Raw genomic sequence first — 21,058 nt, forward strand, 5'->3', positions numbered from 1 at the left:
TGTTTACTCAGTAAATATGTGCAAGGTGCTGGATATATAAAGGTGTGTCCTAGTCAGATTGGGCTGCCATAACAACATACTGTAGACTAGGTGGCTTAAACAATAGACATTTATTTTCTTGCAGTTCTGGAAGCTAGAAGGCTGAGATCAGGGTGCCAGCATGGTCAGTTTCTGGTGAGGACTCTTCTCCTGGCTTGCAGACGACCACCTTCTCGCTGCATCCCCACGTGGCAAAGAGCGAGATGGAGCTCTCTGGTGTCTCTTCCTCTTATTATAAGGGCACTAATGCCATCATGAGGGTCCCACTCTCACGATATCTTCTAAATCTAATTACCTCTCAAGGCCTCATCTCCAAATACCACTCACATATGAATTTGGGGGACACAATTCAGTCCATAGCAAGGATATAACTTAGACTTTGGTCTGGTGAAGTTCACAATCTTTTGGGGTCACAGACACATAAACAACCCCAGGACAGCCTAGAAAGTGCAGAGGCAGGGTATAAATCTGGAGGCGGCTGCTCAGAGGGGTGGGGACCCCAGAAGGCCTCACAGTGGAGAGAGGTCTGTACTGAGTTTTCCAGGATGAAGAGGTTGCTCTCAGGCAGACAGATTGGGGAGGGGTGTTTCTAGCAGGCAAAGGTATATAAGCCGGAAAGTGTCAGTTCTTTTGAAAACCTAGATGTGAGTCAGTGTGGTGGGAGCGCTGTGGACCACATGGGGATTGCAGGAGACAGAAAAATTGGCTGTGAGAGGCTGGCCAAAGCAGAGACCCAGTGGGCATCTCATCCCAGGACCCCACTGTGCCCACTTTGCATCCCAGAGAAAGAAGGCAAGCTTATTGCTTTCCTTTCCTCATTAATCCAAACTAAAGTCCTTAGTTCCAGTGGGCTGGGGCCCCTAGCAGTTTGGCTGTACCAATTCTACCTCTTTGGGTAACCAGAGCAAAGCTGTCAGAGTGACCTGTGCCAACACCATCACCCTGGGCTTCGCTTCCAACATCATTGTGTTTTGAGAAGTCTCTAAAATCACTTTCCTACGGCAGCTTCTCAGCCTGTTAGCTCACTCCCTGCTGCCACAGTCTACTTGGTGGTGACTGCTTTGCACTCTGCACCAAAGGGAGCTCATGGATGAAACAGGGCTTGGTTTCCTTAAAGTTGATTTTGATTTGATTTTTACCAGGACAAAGGGGAAAGAGAATACCATACAAATTCAAACAGTGGTTCTCAAACTTTAAAATACATGAGTCACCCAGGGCACTTTTGAAAATGCAAGGTCCAAGCTCTCCCAAGGAGGCTGAGTCAGTAGGCCTGGGGCAGGACCCGGGAATCTGCATTTCAACCAGGGAAAGTGTGATGCGGGTGCCCAGGGAGCGCTCCTTGAGAAAACACCAGAGCGCTGAGTGTGTTCTATTTCCTCTAACTATTTCCTCCACCAGAGAGTAGGGGATATTTACAAGGGATTGGAAAGAGAATTAACATTTATTAAATGCCTATTATGTGCCACACATTTGATACAGATGCTCCGAATCTCCACCATAGAGTAAGTCATGGGAAGTTCAAATAACTTACAAAAGATGACACAGTTGGTAATAGAGGGCAGAAGTCAGATTTGACCCCTGGGCTGTTACAGCCCCAGCAGCAAGACCTCCAGCAATGGAGGCCTCTCTCAGAAGCCCCTTTGCCCTCAGCTGCTGAGTCTCATTGTCATTTTGTCCAGGTCGTCACCTTGATACCATTCCACAACATCACTCTGAAGCCCAAAGAAGTCCGGAAGTTGGAAGTCATCTTTGCCCCGAAGAAGCGTATCCCTCCCTTCTCCGAGGAGGTGTTCATGGAATGCATGGGGCTCCTGCGCCCCCTCTTCCTTCTCAGCGGCTGCTGCCAGGCCCTGGAGATCTCCCTGGACCAAGACCATCTTCCGTTTGGACCAGTGGTGTATCAGACACGAGCTACACGTCGCGTCCTCATGTTGAACACGGGCGATGTGGGTGCAAGGTAAGAGAGTGGCACCCCCACTCTGAGGCTGGAGCACAGCTCTCTGACCCTGGATTTGCCCTGGATTTGGAATAGACCTTGTTTTACAAGACTTTTTATTTGTTTCCCCTCCTTTCCCTTAAGATGTGACAGCAGTGACCTCGCCAGGGTGATCGCAACTGCCATGTGATCTAAATTAATATGGTAGAGACCATTTGCTCCGTGCCTGCTATATGCCCTTTACATGGCTCATCTCATTTAATCCAAACAACAGTTCTAGGAGACCGATACTATGACTGATCCATTTTACAGATGAGAAAGTTGAGGTGCAAAGAAATGAAGTAACTTTTCCAAAATAATGCATTTAGCAAGAACTTACAGTGTGTAGGTGCAATGCTGAGCATTCTTACATAGAATATCCCATTTCATTATCCCAGGACCTTCTAAGGCAGGTACTATATTGTCCCTATTTCACAGATGAAGTTGAGGCCCAAAGAGATTAAGTGACTTGCCTGTGGTCAGCCAGGAAGTGAGAAAGATGGGATTAGAAGCCAGGTATATCTACAGCAGCTCTCCATCCAAGGCTCTTCCCTCTTGCTGGCAGGTGCCCACCCCTGTCATTACTCGGGCATGCTGTCACAGCTGTGCAGTCTGCACACTGCACACCTGCAGGGGGCACCCTTCACACAGACGTCAGTGAGAACAGCACCTTGAGGGTGCAGTATGGTGGCCCTGGCACTGGAAGCACTGATCTGCACCATCCACCCTCTGTCCCTGCCCAGACCAAGTGCCAGATCACCAAGGGATGACCACACAGGGCCGTCAGATCCCAAAACCAAGAGCCAGTACAATTCTCAAGTGAAGGGATCATCTCCACCTCCTGGATCTGACTGAGAGGCAGTGTGGGAAGTGGTTAAGGCCCCGGTCTCTGGAGGGTTCTAGTCCTAGCCTACTTCATGTTCCCCAATGTGTCACTTGTGGCAGCCATAAGAGAAGATGCAGCCACTTCCCTCCCTGCTCAGCTCTGAGAAGGAGCCGAGTCATCTTACCTGGGAGGGACCTGACTCTTGTCCCCACCTGCCTCTGCTTTGCCTGGTGATCTTTCTTCTCCCAGGCTCCAGGGCCCTGGGGAGTGCACAGGGGGGTGAACCTCCAACTAGAAGTGCAGGCAAAGCCTCTGTTCTCAGCAGCATTGAGGACACCTCCAGGATATTAGTAAACTGTCTTCCTTGCCTCCTTTTGTCTTGGAAAAGGTTTAAATGGGATGCCGGAAAATGTGAGCCTCATTTCTCCATCAGCCCAGAAGAAGGCTATATCACTGCAGGCATGGAGGTTTCTTTCGAAGTGGTCTACCATCCCACCGAGGTGGGCAAGGAGAGTCTCTATAAAAACTTACTCTGCTTCATCCAGGGAGGCAATCCTCTGAGCCTAACCCTCTCTGGAGTCTGCGTGGGACCACCTGCAATAAAAGAGGTCAGTAGATGCTGCCCAGGGACGGGCCAGGGGCCAGAGTGGGCCCAGCAAGCACCACAAGTGAACTCAGCCAGGCCTTCTAGAAACAATTGGCTCTGTTTAAACAGTCCTCAGTTCCCACATCAAACATTCAGACCTGCTCTTTCCCACCACAGGGCCTTTGCCTGTGCTATTCCCACTGCTGGAGTCTTCATTTTCCCCACTTCATTTAGTTAATTCCTATTCATTCTTCAGCTCTCAACTCAAGCATTATATTCTCAAGATAGCTTTAATTGACAGCTCTGGCTAGATCAAATTCTTTTATAAGCTCCCGTGAGTAAAGAATGAATACCTTTGTCCCTCTCTATCGTTAAAAACATAGTAATGGCCTTGGGTTAACCCTCTGCTAGCCCTGTTCCTAGAAACCTAACAGCACATTCTCAACTGTGATCCTGGCAACATTGCTTATGGTAAAAATGACACATCATCTCCATCTCTGTAATTTTGTTATTTCAAGAATGTTATGGGTGTCGGCCCTGTGGCCAAGTGGTTAAGTCCACACGCTCCACCTCAGCAGCCCAGGGTTTTGCGAGTTCAGATGCTGGGCGTGGACATAGCACCACTCACTAGGCCATGCTGAGGTGGCGCCCCACATAGCACAACCAGAGGCACTCACAACTACAATATACAACTATATACTGGGAGGCTCTGGGGATAAGAAGAAGAAGGAAAAAAAAGATTGGCAATCGATGTTAGCTCAGGTGCCAATCTTTAAAAAAAAAAAACGAATGTATGTAAATGGAGTCATGCAGTATGCTATGAACATGTATGGACAAGTCTTGGCAGGAACATATGCTTTCGTTTTCTTGGGTAGATACCTAGGAGTGGAATGGCTGGGTCATGGAGTAGGTATATGTTTACCTTTTTAAGAACCTACCAAACTGTTTTCCAAAGTGGTTGTCTCATGTCACATTCCCACCAGCAATGTCTGACATTTCCACTTGTGTCGCATCCTTGCTGACACTTGATATGGTCAGCTTTTTTAATTTTAGACATTCTAATAGATATGTAGTGGTATCTCACTGTGGTTTTCAATTTGCATTCCCCTAATGACTAATGATGCTGAGCCTCTTTTCAAGTACTCGTCTGCCATCTAGATATCTTCTTTGTTGAAGTGTCTGTTTAATTGGGTTGTTTGTTTTCTTATTACTGACTTTTGAGAGCTCTTTATGTATTTAAGACACAAGTTTTACATTTATATCTTCAATCTATTTAGAGTTAATTTTCACATGTAGTGCAAGATATAGATCAAAATTTATTTTTTTGTGTGTGTGTATGGATGTCCAGTTGTTCCAGCACCATTTGTTGAAAAAATTATCCTTTCTCCACTAAATTGCGTTTGCACCTTGGTCAAAAACCAATTGATCATGTATGCGTGGGTCTATCGCTGAACTCTATCCTTGTTCATTGATCTATTTGACTCTCTTTACATCCATACCACGCTGTCCACGTTGCTAAATTCAATGGCCAGTTCTCACCCTTCATCTTACTTGACCTGTCGATAGCACTTAACACCCTGAACAAGTCACTCCTCCTTCAAGCACGTCCTTCACATGGCTTCCAGGATACCACCACTCCCGGTTTTCCTCCTATTTCATCAGCTGCTCTTTCTCATCTCCTTTTCTGATTCTTCTTAACTTTGGAGTGTGCCTTGGGAATTAGTCCTTAAATTCCTTCTTTTCTCTAAGTACACTTACTTCTTGATGATCTCATCCAGTTTCTTGGCCTTTAAGAAAACATTACTATACTGACAATTCCCAAATATGTATCTCCAGCACGAACCTTTCCGTTGAACTTCAGATCTGTAAAGTCCACTGCCTGCGTGAGGTGCCCATTTTCTTCCAGGTGGTGAATTTCACCTGCCAGGTGCGCTCCAAGCACACGCAGACCATCCTGCTTTCGAACCGCACCAACCAGACCTGGAATCTGCACCCCGTCTTTGAGGGCGAGCACTGGGAGGGGCCTGAGTTCATCACGCTGGAGCCCCATCAGCAAAACAAGCCCTATGAGATTACCTACAAGCCCCGCACTATGAACTTGGAGAACCGCAAGCATCAGGTAGGCTGAGCTCCCACCCCCAATAAGTTTCCTGGCATGGTGGGAGGGAGGGCTTGTGTGAGCAAGGTTAGGAGACAGAGTTTGGGAGCTTAGAGAATGTTAGAGCAAGAGGGGACCCCCTAAATCATGTGGAACAATGGAGAAGCATGCCAGTTATCAAGCCCAAAGCTTGCCTTTTTGTCCGTATGTTTCATGTATAGGCGGATCTCTTGGAACCGGGGGCTCTGTTCTGAAATGGAGTCCTGGACTGAGCATCAAGCAATTAATATTTAGCTTAATTGTACAAATATATAGTTACTGTAATACAAATCAAAAAAGAAAAGAAGCCACAATCTTCCACCCTAAAGAAAAATGAAGTTTTCTTCTCTCTTCACCACCAATCCTTATTCACATAGAGCCATAGCTGCCATCATAACATACCCAATTTTGCATCCTGTTTATTTTCACTTTACGTTATATCCTGAGCTTTTTTCTATTTAATTATGTGGTCTTCGTGATAATGATTTTTAAGGATTGCCTAATATTTCATTGAATGAGAGTTCCATAATTTATTTCACACTCCCCAGTTGTTGAATGTTTATCTCCAAATTTTCATCAATGGTTCTAATATGTATGTGTATGTATATATGAAACTTTTTTCCTCTGGAGGGATTTTTCTTCAGTAAGTTCCGTGGGGTGGGATTCCTGGTTCAAATACATATGAACATTTTTATGACTCTTGAAACGTATTACCAAGCTGCTTTCCTAAAGTGTTACACTTATTTGCAAAGCCTCTGTTAATTCTGTGTCACTCCTGAGAGGTACCTAAAAAAACGACCCTCTGTGTCATTCTGACCATATTTCTTCTTCTCCTTAGGGCACCCTCTTCTTCCCCCTCCCAGATGGCACTGGCTGGCTATATGCCCTGCATGGGACTTCTGAGCTCCCCAAAGCCGTGGCCAATATTTTCCGTGAAGTGCCCTGTAAGACGCCCTACACTGAGCTCCTGCCAATCGCCAACTGGCTGAACAAGCCCCAGAGGTGAGTGAGTGGGGCAAGGGGTCAGGGTGGGGGAGACAGAGGGAAGACTTCCATTGTCTAGTCTGACCCTTCCCCTGGTCAGGGCCTCTAGAGGACACTGGGGGGCTAAAATAGTGAGAGACGAAGTTCCTTGATGTGGTCACGCATTGCCTGAACTCTAAGACTCCGGAAAGATTCTCCTGTTGAGAGCTATCTATGAATGGCTGATTACTTGCAAATCTCCTAGAACAGTGCCTGGCACAAAATAAGTACTCAATCAATATTAGGTGTTATTCCTATAATCAAAACTATCATCATGGTTGTTATTATTGAGTGCTCTGTCTTATCACCTAAGCTACTGGCCAGAGAAGGACGCCCCTGTATCTTGTATTTGCAGTGGGAGTAAAGTAGAATGTAAGGACTAGAGGAGCTTGAGGACAACCCGTCTTGCCCCCTCCTTTTACAGAGAAAGAGCCAAAGGCTGGGAGAAGAGGTATAACTTAGTGAAAGCTCCTTGCTTAGCATAGTGAATAAAGGCCCAGACCCAAGTTTCTATCCTAGTTCAACCAATAACGATTCATGTTACCTGAGCATGTTATCTTTCTTCTCTTGGCCTCTATTTCCTTATTAGTTAGATGGAGATGATAATGATATCCACCTCCTACAGACCTGATGAGGTTTAAATGCCTGTAATACATGCAGAGCACTGACTCAGTACTTGGCACATAATAGGTGGTCAATAAATGGTAGTTACTGTCATTGGCAGACTAGAACCATGGACCCATGTTCTTTCCATAAAATCAAGAGTAGAGCTAGCACCTTTCCTTCTTTCATGCGGGCAAACAATCTCATTTTCTCTATCCTCTCTTCTGGTACTCCTGTGTTCCCCCAGATTCCGGGTCATTGTGGAAATGTTGAAACCAGAGAAGCCAGATCTAAGTGTCACCTTGAAGGGTCTTGATTACATTGATGTACTGTCTGGCTCCAAGAAAGACTACAAGCTGAATTTCTTTTCCCACAAGGAAGGACTATACACTGCAAAGGTATCCACATGTTAAAGGCACTGCCCTGGAACTCTGAAGTTTTGACCCCTAGGTTGACAATCCTGGTGTTAGGGAGTGAAGATGCCCTCCCACAGCCTGTCTTTATCTTGCTGGGCTGACCATTTAGAGTGACCTGGTAAAAGCATTCAGGATTCCCAGCCTCTTTAAGATGAGACCAGATTGCAAGGCCAACCAGCCATCAAATAGGCCCATGTCAAGCCTCAAAAGCAGCAGAATCATGAAAATCCTTAAGCAGTAGGTAACACTGAACCAGCAAACGCCAGACCACAATAATGGAAGATGCCATTTCCCGCTGTTTATAGAGCGTCCAGCACTCAACATACACAGCTAGTAACATCAGGGCCAGGATTCCACTCAGAGCCGTCTACTCCAAGACACCACAGGGTCTTTCATACATGAGCTGTTTCTCCTAATTTATTCATTAGTTCAACAAGTATCTATTGAGCACGTATGCCATATACTATACTAAGTTCTGGTAACACAGCAATAATCAAAAATAGGCACAGTATCTGTTCTCATGGAACACACAGTCCGGTGAAGGGAGATGGACATTAATCAAATAATTGCACTATCAATGTATAATTCCAGCATGAGATAAGTGCTTTGAAGAAAAGGAGCATATATGGCTCAGTAGCCCACAGGAGAGGTCAGGGTTGAAGATCTCATATGGGAATGACCATTTACAGATAGTATTTGAAGTTATGATGGAGGATGGAATCAATTAAGGAAAGATTTTAAAGTGAAAAAAAACCCCAAGAATCTTGGAACACATCTCCCCACTCCAGAGGAGATACTGACAAAACCCACCCCACAGAGTGTCATCTCCTCTCCTGCAATCACTGGGATAGCCCACTCCACTCAGATCGCATTCACAGACAGACTAACAGAGAACCTTAAAACCAAGGAATCATGAAACATCTGAAGAAAACAAAAAGCCACCACAAAATAGAATATCAGTTCAACAAATAAGAATCCCTGAGATGAAAGAGCTATTATAGCAAACAGAAGATTTTTATTGACTATTAATAATATCTCGATGGAATAAAGGAAGATAATCATACCCATGAAATAAGAACAGGCCATTGTGGAAGAGAATCAATTAGAGACCCTGAAAATGAAAAAATAGACTATTTGGAATAGAAAACCATAGACGAAGGCTGAATAGTGTAGTGGACTCCGAGGAAGAGATTATTAGTAAGCTAGAAGATAGAGCTGAGTCATAGCACCAGACTCTAGCACATAAGCACAAAGAAATGACAAGAATGAAAGAAAATAATAACAAGTGTTGGTGAGGGTGTAGAGAAATCCGATCCCTCATACACTGCTAGTGGGAGTGTAAAGGGTGCAGCTGCTTTGGAAGACAGTGCGGCAATTCCTCAAATGGTTAAGCATAGGGTTACCATATGATTCAGTAATTTCATTCCTAGATATATCCAAGACAAATGAAAACACATGTCCACACAAAAACCTGTACATAAATGTCCATAGCAGCATTATTCATAAGAGCCAAAAAATGGAAACAACCGGAATGTCCATCAACTGGCGAATGGGTAAATACAGTGGAATATTATTTGGCAATATAAAAAGATGGAAATAAAGTACTGACACATGCAATACATGGATGAACCTTGAAAACATTATGCTAAGTGAACAAAGCCACTCATGCAAGGCCACATATTGTACAATTTCACGTATATGAAATGTCCGGAATAGGCAAGTCTATAGAAACAGAAAGTAGATTAGTGGTGCCTAGGGCTAGAGGGGAGGGACTAAGAGGAAATAGAGAATGATTCTTAATGGGTAGAGAGTTTCTTTTGGGGGTGATGAAAAGCTTCTAAAACGGATTGAGGTGATGGTTGCACCACTTTGTGAATATACTAAAAAACACTACATTGTACACTTTAAATGGGTGAATTATGTAGTATGTGAATTGTATCTCAATAAACCTGTTGCAAAAAAAAGAATGAAAGGCAGTATGAGACATAAAATATAAATCAAGAAGTTCTAATATCTATCTAATAACAGCTCTTGAAATAGAACCACAAGATAATAGAAGGCAGAGAGTATTCTACAAAATAATTGAAGAAAAATTTCCAGGGCTATTTGAGATAGACTGAGTCTTCTCATTGAAAGGACCCATTAAGTTGCCAAACAGGGTGAATGAAAAAAAAGACTCACATCTAAATATATGAGAACAAAATTGCAGAAAACTAGGATAAAAGAGAAAGTCCTAAATGATTCTAGAGAAAATAAAAGGCAATAATAATCATGATAACATGAGATTTCTCGTGGCAACACTGAATACAAGAAGCAACGGAGTAAACTACTCAAACTATTTAGTCAGAATGATTTTAAATCTAGAACTCTTTCTCCAGACAAAACTATATGAGGGCAAAATAGACATTTTTAAATATGCAAGGATTCAAAGTAACCCAGCCATATACACAGTCCCTGTCTGAAAGAAGTACAAAATTAAAAGTTTTTGTATTAGCAAAATTTTAAAAGTAAGTAAATGAATCTAAGAGGAAAGTACAAGAATGCAATGAACAAATAATCAAAATTAAATTGATAGGTACTTTCAAATAATTACTGAAAAGCAATCTGAAATGAATATTTCATATGACCTCGATATAGGAAATAGCAAGGGGAGGAATAAAATAAGGCAATGAAAAAAATTTTCTCATTCAGTTGGAAGCAAATGGGGAAATAAGACATGTTTTCTCATTCACACAGAAGGGTAGGGAGAGAATAGAGTTACTAATAAACTGTACATATGAACAGAAAAATGTAAGTAAACATATGTATTAAAATGTAAGTGTAAAGACTTTTGAGTAAAAATGACAGTGAACCCAGATGACAGAATCTCTTTACAGTAATATGTATTAAAACTAACAATAACAACAAAAAAGTTTTTTAAAAATCAAAAGCACTTCTGCTTCTGGTTATGATGGAGCAACTAGACCTCCCACCATAAAGAACCATAAAACTGGACAAAATCTCTGAGGCAAGTCTTCTCAGGCATTGGACAACAGGCAGCACAATACTACAATCCATCAGAGAGAAGGAAAACTTATGAGATGAGTCCCCATGATTGGCTCTGTACCTGGGGATGATTTCCTGACTGCAGTGCAGTGGGTTAGAGTTTGAGCAAAGCACAGTAGCCGCAGTGAACTGAGGAGGCAGAAATTAGAGTTTGGTGCAGTTGAAATAGCTGGTCTCTACAGCGTAGGGCACCAGAGAGGAGGGAGCAGTGCATGGAAGGGGAGGAAACAAGAGCCTGTATGAGCATTCCCCTCAAAGTCTTTGGCTGAGGGTTGGACTGCACAAGCACAGGATGAGACTACATGAGACTTACCAGAGAGCAGCTGCTTTGAGGTTGATAAAGGAACAAAAGTACAATACATTAATCAGTGCCAGGGAACATTGGAGGTCTGGCCCAGCCAGAATGGAGAGATTGTGTTGACATCTCATTAACATCCTAGGAATCCAGCTGAAATACCAGAAAGTCCAGAAGAAAGACCCTTAAGATAAGACCTTCTGTGTACCAGCCCTTAAAAAGCCTAAAACTAAGCACCTACATGGTCCACAGGCAGGACAAAATTTGTAGATTGAATCCCACCAAGTTGCAAGGTCTTGAGAAACACCTTGAGCTTTCCACAAATGTGCTCTAACAAAGCTTAAAATCATTCCTACAAAAGGCTAAGGTGGTAAATCAGCGATTGAACTGCCTTCTAGAATAAAATCAGCACTCTTGAGGAAGATAACAGAATCCAGAATCTCTACAATGACCATTAAAAGTGTCCAGAACACAAACAAAAATTACTAGACTTGTGAAGAAGCAGGAAGAGGTGATCCATAGTCAAGAAAAAAGCAGTCAATGAAAACTGACTCCAAGAAGGGCCAGATGTTGGATTCAGCAGACAAAGACTTCAAAGCAGCTTTTATAAACATGTTCAAGAACTAAAAGAAAACTGTGCCTGTGCACATGATAGTAAAACTGCTAAAAATCAATAATAAAGAGAAAAGCTTAAAACAACCAGAGAAAAAATCTGCTATATAAACGATAACAACAAAAATGTCCACTCACTTGTCTTCAGAAATAATAAAAGCCATCTGCAAAGTGCTGAAAGAAAAAGAAACTACCAACCTAGAATTCTTTATTCACTGAAAATATCCTTTAAAATTGAGGGTCAAATAGACATTTTCAGAAAAAAAGAACATGAGAGAATTCATTGCCAGCAGACTTGCATTACTGCATAACATGCTAATAGGTTCTCTTCAGACTGAAGGGAAATGATACCAGATGGAAACCTGGGTCTACTGGAAGGAAAGAGAAGCATTAAAAATGATAACTAAGGGGCCGGCCCAGTGGCATAGTGGTTAACTTTGGCGCATTCTGCTTCAGCAGCCTGGGGTTCTCAGGTTCAGATCCCAGGCATGAACCTACACCATTCATCGAGCCATGCTGTGATGGCAACCCACATACAAGACAGAGGAAGATTGGCACAGATGTTAGCTCAGGGCCAGTCTTCCTCACCAAAAGCAAAGGCAAATAAGTAGGTAAATATAAAAATATATTTTTTTTATTCTTAGAAGTTTATTTAAAAGACAACTGAGAATTTATAGCAAATACAATACTGTAAAGTGGATGTTCATATGTGTGTAGATGTAAAAGATATGACAATGAAAACACAAAAGATGGGGTGGAATTATACATCAGGAAGGTTATGACATTTGTGAAGTGGGAAGTAAGAGGCAGGAAGCATAAAAGCTCAGTTGTAAAGGGGGAATTGATAAAATACTGACTAAATAGATTTTGGTAAGTTAAAAATTCATGTTGTCAGCTCTAGAGAAACGACTACAAATCTTTTAAAAATATAGCTAAGAAGCCAGTAGAGGAAATAAGATACTATTCCAAAAGATTACATATTGATCCGCAAGAAGGCAGGAAAGTAACAACAGAGTACTGAAAAACTAAAAGGGACAAATGGAAAAGAACTAGCAAGAAGGCAGACTTCAACCCAAACATATAAATAATATTTTAAATGTAAAAGACTAAACACTCCCATTAAAAGACAGAGGGTGTCAGAAGCACTCTAAAGCTAAAGACAGGAGGAGGTTGAAAGCAAAAAGCTAGATATGTACAGAACTATTACTGCCTAATAATGATAAGATAAACAACCCAAAGTATTAAAAAAGGCAGAAGACTTGAACAGACTCTACTTCACAGAAGTAGATATGTGATGACCAATAAGCACACAAGAAGATGCTCGACGTCATTGGTCAGCTGGGAAAAGAACTTACTAAGGTGAGCAGCTTATCAACAACTCAGCTGCAGGGTGAGGGGACAATATGTTGCAGTCACACGTGAGAGCTCTGGAGTCAGACCAACCTGGGTTCAAATTCTGGTTCTGACACTTCTCTGCATGTGACCTTGGGCAAGATACTTAACGTTGCTAAGTTTCAGTTTCCTCATCTTTAAAAAAAAAAAAGATGGTCAGAGAAATAGTAATGTTGCCTACAAATTGTGTGAATTAAGGAAGTACCTATAGTACCTGGCATACTGTAATCATTCATTAAGGGTTAGATACCATTATCATCATCATCATCATCATCATCATCAACTTTTCCAGCAGCAACAGGAATAGCAGTGAAGCCCCCTACAACATGAACCTCTTGAGGTCTTACTTGTTCTCTAGGGCCAGTCAGCTGTCCCCAGTGGGGACACCATCACCTTCAGCACTAGACTGTGCTGCTCTAGCCTCTTCTAACACAAACCCAGCCTATTTAATAATCGCTTACCGGAGGGGAGCCAGAGCAGAATACCTGAAGAGAAAGGCTGGCTGGTAGAGTTTCAGATGGGCTGGGAGGCCCGTGTCAGCCTGGCACCTGGACTTCATGTACCCAGGCATGGCTGAGGGAGAGAGGGAGCTCCTGTAGACGGCAGAGGACCTCGGCTAACCCCTCTACCCTGCCCTGCTTCCTCCCGCTCTCCCTGTGACCTCAGGTGATCTTCCGAAACGAGGTGACCAGCGAGTTCTTATTCTTCACGGTGAGTTTCAGGGTCATCCCCTCAGGCGCCATCAAAACCATCGAGATGGTGAGCCCCGTCCGGCAGAGCACGTCAGCCTCCATCAAGGTGGAGAACCCTCTGCCCTACTTGGTGACCTTCTCCACGGAATGCAGGGTGCCCGACATCAGCCTGCCCTCCCAGTTTGTGGTGCCTGCCAACTCCGAGGTACAGTCCTGACTGCAGGGGCCCCCTGAGATCTGGGATAGAGGCCCTGCCTACGGGGCCTCTGGATCCACATTCTGTGTCCCTGAGGTTGGGCCAGGCCTGGCGCTGGTCGGGAAGGCAGGGGACAAAGGATCAGTCACACTCCTGTTCTCTCCTTTCCTCTACTGCCCAAGTCCACACGTAAACTAGGGGCATGGAAGAGCTTTGGTTCAGATGCGTAAAAGGGACTTATTTATAACGCTTGTCTCTATTATGTGTTTGTTTGCCTTGTTCAAAGTTAAAATATTTTTCTTGTTTTTCCTAATTGTAAAAGTAACAGAATACATTTGGTGAAAAGGAAAGCAAGGTACATAATAGTGTATCAAGTGTACAACACACTCACACACACTGACATACACATGCTCGTTTATACCTAGACCACTTCAGGAAGGATGCACAAGAAACCTCTGACTGGTTGAGAGGACACGGCCTGGAATTACACACTGATGGGAAGATAAATTTCCTTTTCATCAGTTAATTGCTCCAACCTCTCACTGTCCACATTCCGTCCAAATCGCATCAGTTTCCCAGCTTCAGCCTGTCCAGCCTGCACTCCCACTCCATACGTATAAACGTGTTTGTTCAAACAAACTATTATGAAATAAGTATCTGTATAACCAAGACCCAGGCCAAGAAATAAAAAACTGCCACAACCCCAGAGACCTCTCTCTCCAGTCACCACACCCTCCCTCCCTCCCCTCTAAATGTTACCAGTATCCGTATTTTATAATAACATTTCTTGCTTTTAAGCAATTTAGTTTAGATTTGCCTGTTTTTGAACTTTGTGATAAAGAAATACTCCTCTATACATTCTTTAATGTTTTATTTCTTTTGCTCAATATTGTGTATTGTGACAGTCATCTGTGCTGTTGCATGCAGCTACGGTTCCTTCATCTTCACTGCTATTGAATATCCCGTCATATGACTATACACAAGTTTAATATCCACTCTCCTGTGGCCAGACATTTGTGTGGTTTCGGCGTTTGGCTATCATGAGAAACGCTGCCATGGATCTTTTTGCACAAGTTCCCTCCTGTTGTACACGTGCATATGTTTCTCCACGGCGTATACCTAGGGGTAGAATCATGGGTCACAGGGTGTGCATGCCTTCATTGGCCAGTCAGTAGATGATTGCCAATCGGTAATGAGAGTTCACCAACCCTTGGGATTGTCAGATTTTTTAAAGTTTACCAATCTGATAAACTCCTGATAAACTGACAATTCCTTGAGATCTCCATTTCCCTTTTACAAACAGATCGATTTCAGCTGGGTAACAGTCTGTGTAAGAGATTTGCCTCTCTTTTCAGGAGTGGGAATGGACCACAATTTCCCTTCCTCACACTCTTCGTCCAGTTGGGGTGTCGGTTTGCTTGTCATATAAAAAGAGTCGGGGATTTTCTCTCTTTCTCAATACTGTGAACGAGTTTATAAAAGATTGAAATTATGTCTTCCTTGGACTCCCAGATGAAGCCACTGAGACCTGGTGTTTCCCTTGTGGGAAGACTGTCTATTGCTGACTTAATTCCTTTAATGGGTTATTGAACTATTTAGATTTTCTGTTTCTTCTTGAGTCCGTAATAAGATCATGTCCATTTCACCCATACAGTTAAAATATTGGTATAACATTGTTGATATCCTCTTATTACCTTTTTTATGAGATGCCCCCTTTTTCATTTCTAATATTGGTTATTGTGCCTTTTTGCTTGATCAATCTTGCTAGAGGTTTCTCAACATTATTTTTTTCAAAAAGCATCTTTTGTCTTTGTTGGTACTCTCTATTGAATGGTTGCTTTCTAGGTGCTTAATGTCTGCTCTTTATTATTTCTTTCCTTCTGCTTCCTTTGGGTTACTAGCACTTCATCTAATTTCTAAGATGAATGCTCAGTGCATTAACCTCTAGTCTTCTTTATTTTCTATGATATACATTTAAGATTATAAATCTCCATCTAACTACTGCGTTAGCTGCAGCCCACAAATTTTTATATGCAGTATTTTTTCTCATTAAGTTCAAAACTGTTCTGATTTTCATTATTATTAATTCTTCTTTTTCAATTCATGGGTTATTTGAAGTTTCTTAATTTCCAAATGTGGGTTTTTCTGGTTATCACTTTTTAAATTATTTTGTGGTCAGAGCATATATCCCAGATTATTTCAGTCTCTAGAATTTGTTTACACTTGCTTTATGACCAAATATATGGTCTTTTTTTAAAAATCCTCTTATCTATTTTTGAAAAGAATGTGTTTGCCATTTGGATGTACAGTTTTCTACATCCTTACAGTTATTTTTGTCTGCTTGTTTGGTCAGTTTTAAGAGAGTATGCTAGAGTATTGTACTATGATTGTGGATTTGTCTGTTTATCCTTGTAGTGCTTTATATACTTTGAAGCTAGTTGCTAGTTAAATAAAAATTATAATATCTTTCTGGTGACTTGAAACTCTTTCCAATATGAAGTCATCTTCTTTGTCTCAAGTAATGCTTTTCCCTTAAAGTCTATTTTGTCTAATATTAATACCGCTTTCTTTTGGTTAATATTTGCATGGTATGTTTTTTTTTAAATCAACATATTTTCAACCTTTCTGTATCCTTATAATTTAAATTTGCCTCTTATAAACAGATGAGATGCATTTCATTTTTTAATCCAGTCTAGCAATCCTTACTTTTCACCAGAGCATTTACATCATTTATATTTAATGTAAATAGTAATATTTATCTTTATGTGTTACCCTGTGCTTTCTCTTCATCTTATCTGTTCTGTTTCTTTCTCTTAGTTTTGTAGAGATCTCTTCCTGCCATGTCTTCCTTGTCTATAGCAATATTATTCTGCTCACTATACACTTTGCTACCCCTTTTCTGTTGCTCATGTGAAGTTTTTCCATGCTCTTAGAAGGAAAAGCTGGCCCAGGATATCTTTCATAGCTTCATATATCCAAGGTTCTCTCTTCTGTAATTACTACGAATTTTTTTTAATACAACTTTATACTTTTAATATTTGTTTTCCCTTTTCTCCTCTCCACTTTAATCTAAGCTTTATTTTTCCTTTGGCTTTAGTATCTCAGTTATGGTCAAATAGCTTCTACTCTCAGAGGTTTCTCTCGGTCCAGGGTTTTGTCTTAGAAGGCAGTTTCAGTAACTTGGTTTTGAGCATTCAAATGACATTAGAGTCAGCCAGGACTCTAGTCATCTCAAGGCTTGACTAGAGCTGGATAAACTGCTTCCAAACTCACTCATGTGTTTGTTGGAAAGGCCTTAGTTCCTTGCTGCCTGTTGGCCAGAGGCCTCAGTTCCTCACCATGTGAGCTTCCCCCAGAGCTGCTTTCAACAAGGCAGCTCACTCCCTCTACAGTGAGAGATCTAAGAGAAACTGAGACAGCAGCGGAGAAAGAGGGCGAGTAAGACAGAATTCACAGTCTTTTTCCACATAATCTCAGAAGTGACATGCCATCCCTTTTGCCATATACTAGTGGTCACACAGACCAACTCTGGTTCAGTGCGGGAGAGGACTACACAAGGGTGTGACTACTAGGAGGCGGGGATTACTGGAGGCCATCCTGGAGCCTGTCTATCATAGGAAGACTTCAAATCTTTACAATCTTGAGATTTCCAATCCATGAGCAAATCTCCATTTATTTAAGTTGTCTTTAATTTTTCTCAATAACATTTTTTGGTTTTCTATGTTGAGGCCTTACTCTTTGTTAGATTTACTTCTAGGTTTTACATATTTTAATGCTATTGTAAAAGGCATCTTTTTAAGATTGCATTGTCTATTTGTTACAAGCATGTAGAAATCTAATTGATTTTTGAATATTGACTTTGTGCCCAATCTTATAAAATTCATTTATTAATAATAATTTTAATTATAGATTCTTAAATTTTCTAAATGTACAATCATATCATCTGTAAATAATTACCATTTCATTTCTTCCTTTTTAAACTTTTTCCTGAATTTCCTTTTCCCATCTTCTAGGGCTATCTAGGACCTCCAGAACAACATTGACTAGAAAGACAATAGAAGCATCCTTGTCTTTTTCCTGATCTTGAAGGAAACGCTTTCAAAGTTTCACCATTTATTATGATGTTTGTTTCAGGTTTCTTATAGATACCCTTTATCAGATTACAGATATCCCCTTCTATTCCTAGTTTGCTGAGAGCTTTTTTAAAACACCATGAACCAATGCTGAGTTTTATCACGTGCTTTTACTGCATCTACTGAGATGTTCATATGATTGTTCTCCTTTTAATTTGTCTGTGTGGCAACTGATTGGCTTTTCTAATGTTAAACCAACTTTTCATTCATGGAATAAATGCAACTTAGTCATGTAGTGTTCTCTTTTTTACATATTGCTGGATTCAGTTGGATAACATTTTTATTAGGTAATTTGTGTCTATGTTCAGGAGGGAAACTGGCATCCAACTTTCCTTTCTCCTATTAGCCCTGTTGCATTTTGTTATCAAGATTATGCTGGTTGAGGTGGGTTCCTTCTTCTTCTTTTCTCTGGAAGAATTTGTGGAATACTAGATTGTCTGGTAGGACTTACAAGTAAAGCCTAATGATCCTGGAATTTCATTAAGAGAAAATTTTTTACTATTGATTAAATTTCTTTAATGGTTATAGGACTATATAGGGTTTTTTTAATCTTCTTGTCTGTTTTTGTAAGTTACATTTGTTTATACATTTGTCCATTTTCAACTAAATTTTTTAAATTGGTAAAATCATTAAATTTATATACTATATTCTTTTCTATTAAACATCTACAACTTTTAATGATATCCTCTTTTTATTCTGTTTTCAATAAGAACTAGTGTTTTTTTTTTTTAAAGAAACAATACCTACTCATGGTAAAAAAAAAAAAAAAAAAACACAAAATTTTAAATATACAAAAGTATATGAAATAAAATTAAAAGTTCCCACAATCCCATTTCTCCCACCCTAAGACAACAACTACTGGTAACAATTTGATATATATCCTTGCTGTCTCTTTTCTATATATACATAGACATATTCTTCTCCATAAAAATAAACTCATACTTTTTATACATTTCTGGAACCTCCTTTTTTCCACTGACAATATCATCAATACCTTTCATTCTAATGCTTATAGCTCTGTCTCTTCCTGTTTAATGGCCACATAATATTCCACTGAAGTGGGTAAACTGTAATTTATTTAACCAATCTCTTACTGCTAATGCATTGAATTGTTTCCCTTGTTTTGCTATTATAAGCAATACTCTTTCATTCTTGTTTTGTTTTGCTATGGCTGGTAACAGAGGAAGGAAAAAGTACCCCCTAAATGGAGGGAGAACCCAGGAAGCTGCTCTGAAGTTGGCTATGAGCAGAGAAAGAGCCGCCAGCCTTCAGCCCTCCTGCTGACAGCACCCCCCCCCCCCCCCCCCGCCATCTCCATATGTGTTGCTCAAGAGAGGATCCAGCTCCTGTTTTTTAGATTCAAGGAGATTCCAGATATAGAAGTACCTGGACTAGGGAAAGCTAGAAGGGGTCCAAGGGCAGGAAAGTGAGCTAGTTTGGACAGAGGTTCCCTAGGCTCAAAAGCAGTGTGAGTATTTGCTTGTGAAGCACCATTTCTGCCACCAGCCTGCTCCGAGGTCACTGGGTGGTAGGGGCTGGGTCAGACTTTCAGCACCACAGCAGCCTCTGTCTTCTCTTGCAGGGCACATTCTCATTTGAATTCCAGCCCCTGAAAGCTGGAGAAACCTTGGGGAGACTAACACTGCACAACAGCGATTTGGGTTACTACCAGTATGAGCTCAATTTGAAGGCCACACCAGCACTGCCAGAAAAGCCCGTCTACTTCCAGGCTGTTCTTGGCGGTGGCCAGAGCATCTTTGCCAAGTTCACCAATTATACCCGGCAGAGGACAGAATACTACTGCAGGGTGAGCAGCCCCTGCCCCACCCTTCGCCCTTCCCTTGCCAGAAGTCTGGGCTCAAAAATAATGGGAGGAAGACACAGAGGGTGCAGAAGTGTGAAACTCAGAGAGAGTGAGGAGCTTCATCTCTGGAAACTCCCACTAGAAATAAATAGCACCAGGCCTGGGTTCTTCCTTACAGACTTTCTATCTTAACAAGCTGGGCTGGGGGTGGGGAGAGTTTTGCTTCCCCAACATCTCAGTCATCAATACAGGGAGACAGTAGAGCTCAGTGGTCATGAGTGTAGGCTGTGGAACTAGGGTTTGACTCCTGCCTTCACCACTTACTCTTCGTATGAATAATTTACTAAAGCTCTCTAAGCTTAGCTATAAATGGCAATAATACTCCGACCTCACAGGATTACTGTGAGGATTTTAAAATATGTATAAAAGACCGTTTTCATAGAGCCTGGCCCATAATATGTTACCTATTATATCAGTTGGAATATAGGTTTAACTACTGAAACCCAAAATAACAACAAAATAGAAGTTTATTCCTCTGTCGAATAACACTGTGGGCATAAGCAGTTTGGGTTGGAATGGCGGCTCCATGACATCAGGCCCCCAGACTCCTTCAGTCCTGATGCTCTTCCCTCGTTGGAGAGTTGCTTTGGTCCACAGGCACCAAAATGGCTTACCGCGACATCCATGTTCCAGCCAACTACAAGGGGAAAAGCAGGGAGCTGCATATATCACTTCCACTCACACTGCACTGAACAAAACTTCATAGGACCACACCTGGCAGCAAGGGGAGTTAGGAGGTGCAGCCTTCACACTGGGTGGCCATGTGCCCAGTTAACGTCAGGGGTCCTGTGCTATAGTCAAGAAGCATAGGATCTTGGTCAGTCATATCAATCAGGAGAAGCTAGGTTATGCTGTAGTAACAAACAGCCCCAATATCTCAGTGGCTTAAAACAACAAAGATTTGTCTCTCGTGTATGCTGTCTGTCCAGTGAGGTTCAGCAGGGAACTCTGCTTGTCACAGCCACTCAAGGACCCAGGCTGAAGGGCAACCACTATCTCAAATGTTTCCAGTCATAGTACCAGAGGGGTAAGAAGACCCTGAGGGGTCTTACACTGGCAAGGAAAGGCTCTAGTGTGGAAGTGACACCTTTCACTTCTGCTCGCAACTAATTGTCCAGAACTGGTCCCACCCATCCACGAGGAGCCAGAATTTTCAGTCTTCCCTGTGCACAGAAGGGAAGAAGAAGGGGTTATGGGGGAACAGCACCAGTGACTGCCATACCA

General features: G+C 41.9%; 1 protein-coding gene across 3 annotated transcripts in view; it reads left to right on the plus strand.

Moving 5' to 3' along the window:
• HYDIN (HYDIN axonemal central pair apparatus protein) overlaps positions 1–21,058 on the plus strand; it is a 335,806-nt gene that overhangs the window by 312,913 nt on the left and 1,835 nt on the right. For all 3 annotated transcript variants that reach the window (XM_023637294.2, XM_023637295.2, XM_023637296.2), the window contains 7 exons: positions 1,719–1,996; positions 3,229–3,448; positions 5,333–5,545; positions 6,402–6,565; positions 7,437–7,587; positions 13,616–13,846; positions 19,553–19,777. In XM_023637294.2, the coding sequence (XP_023493062.2) occupies positions 1,719–1,996; positions 3,229–3,448; positions 5,333–5,545; positions 6,402–6,565; positions 7,437–7,587; positions 13,616–13,846; positions 19,553–19,777 (1,482 nt within the window). The remainder of the gene's footprint in view (positions 1–1,718; positions 1,997–3,228; positions 3,449–5,332; positions 5,546–6,401; positions 6,566–7,436; positions 7,588–13,615; positions 13,847–19,552; positions 19,778–21,058) is intronic.

The sequence above is a fragment of the Equus caballus genome, chromosome 3 (genome assembly GCF_041296265.1).
Source record: "Equus caballus isolate H_3958 breed thoroughbred chromosome 3, TB-T2T, whole genome shotgun sequence".
Taxonomy (NCBI): domain Eukaryota; kingdom Metazoa; phylum Chordata; class Mammalia; order Perissodactyla; family Equidae; genus Equus; species Equus caballus.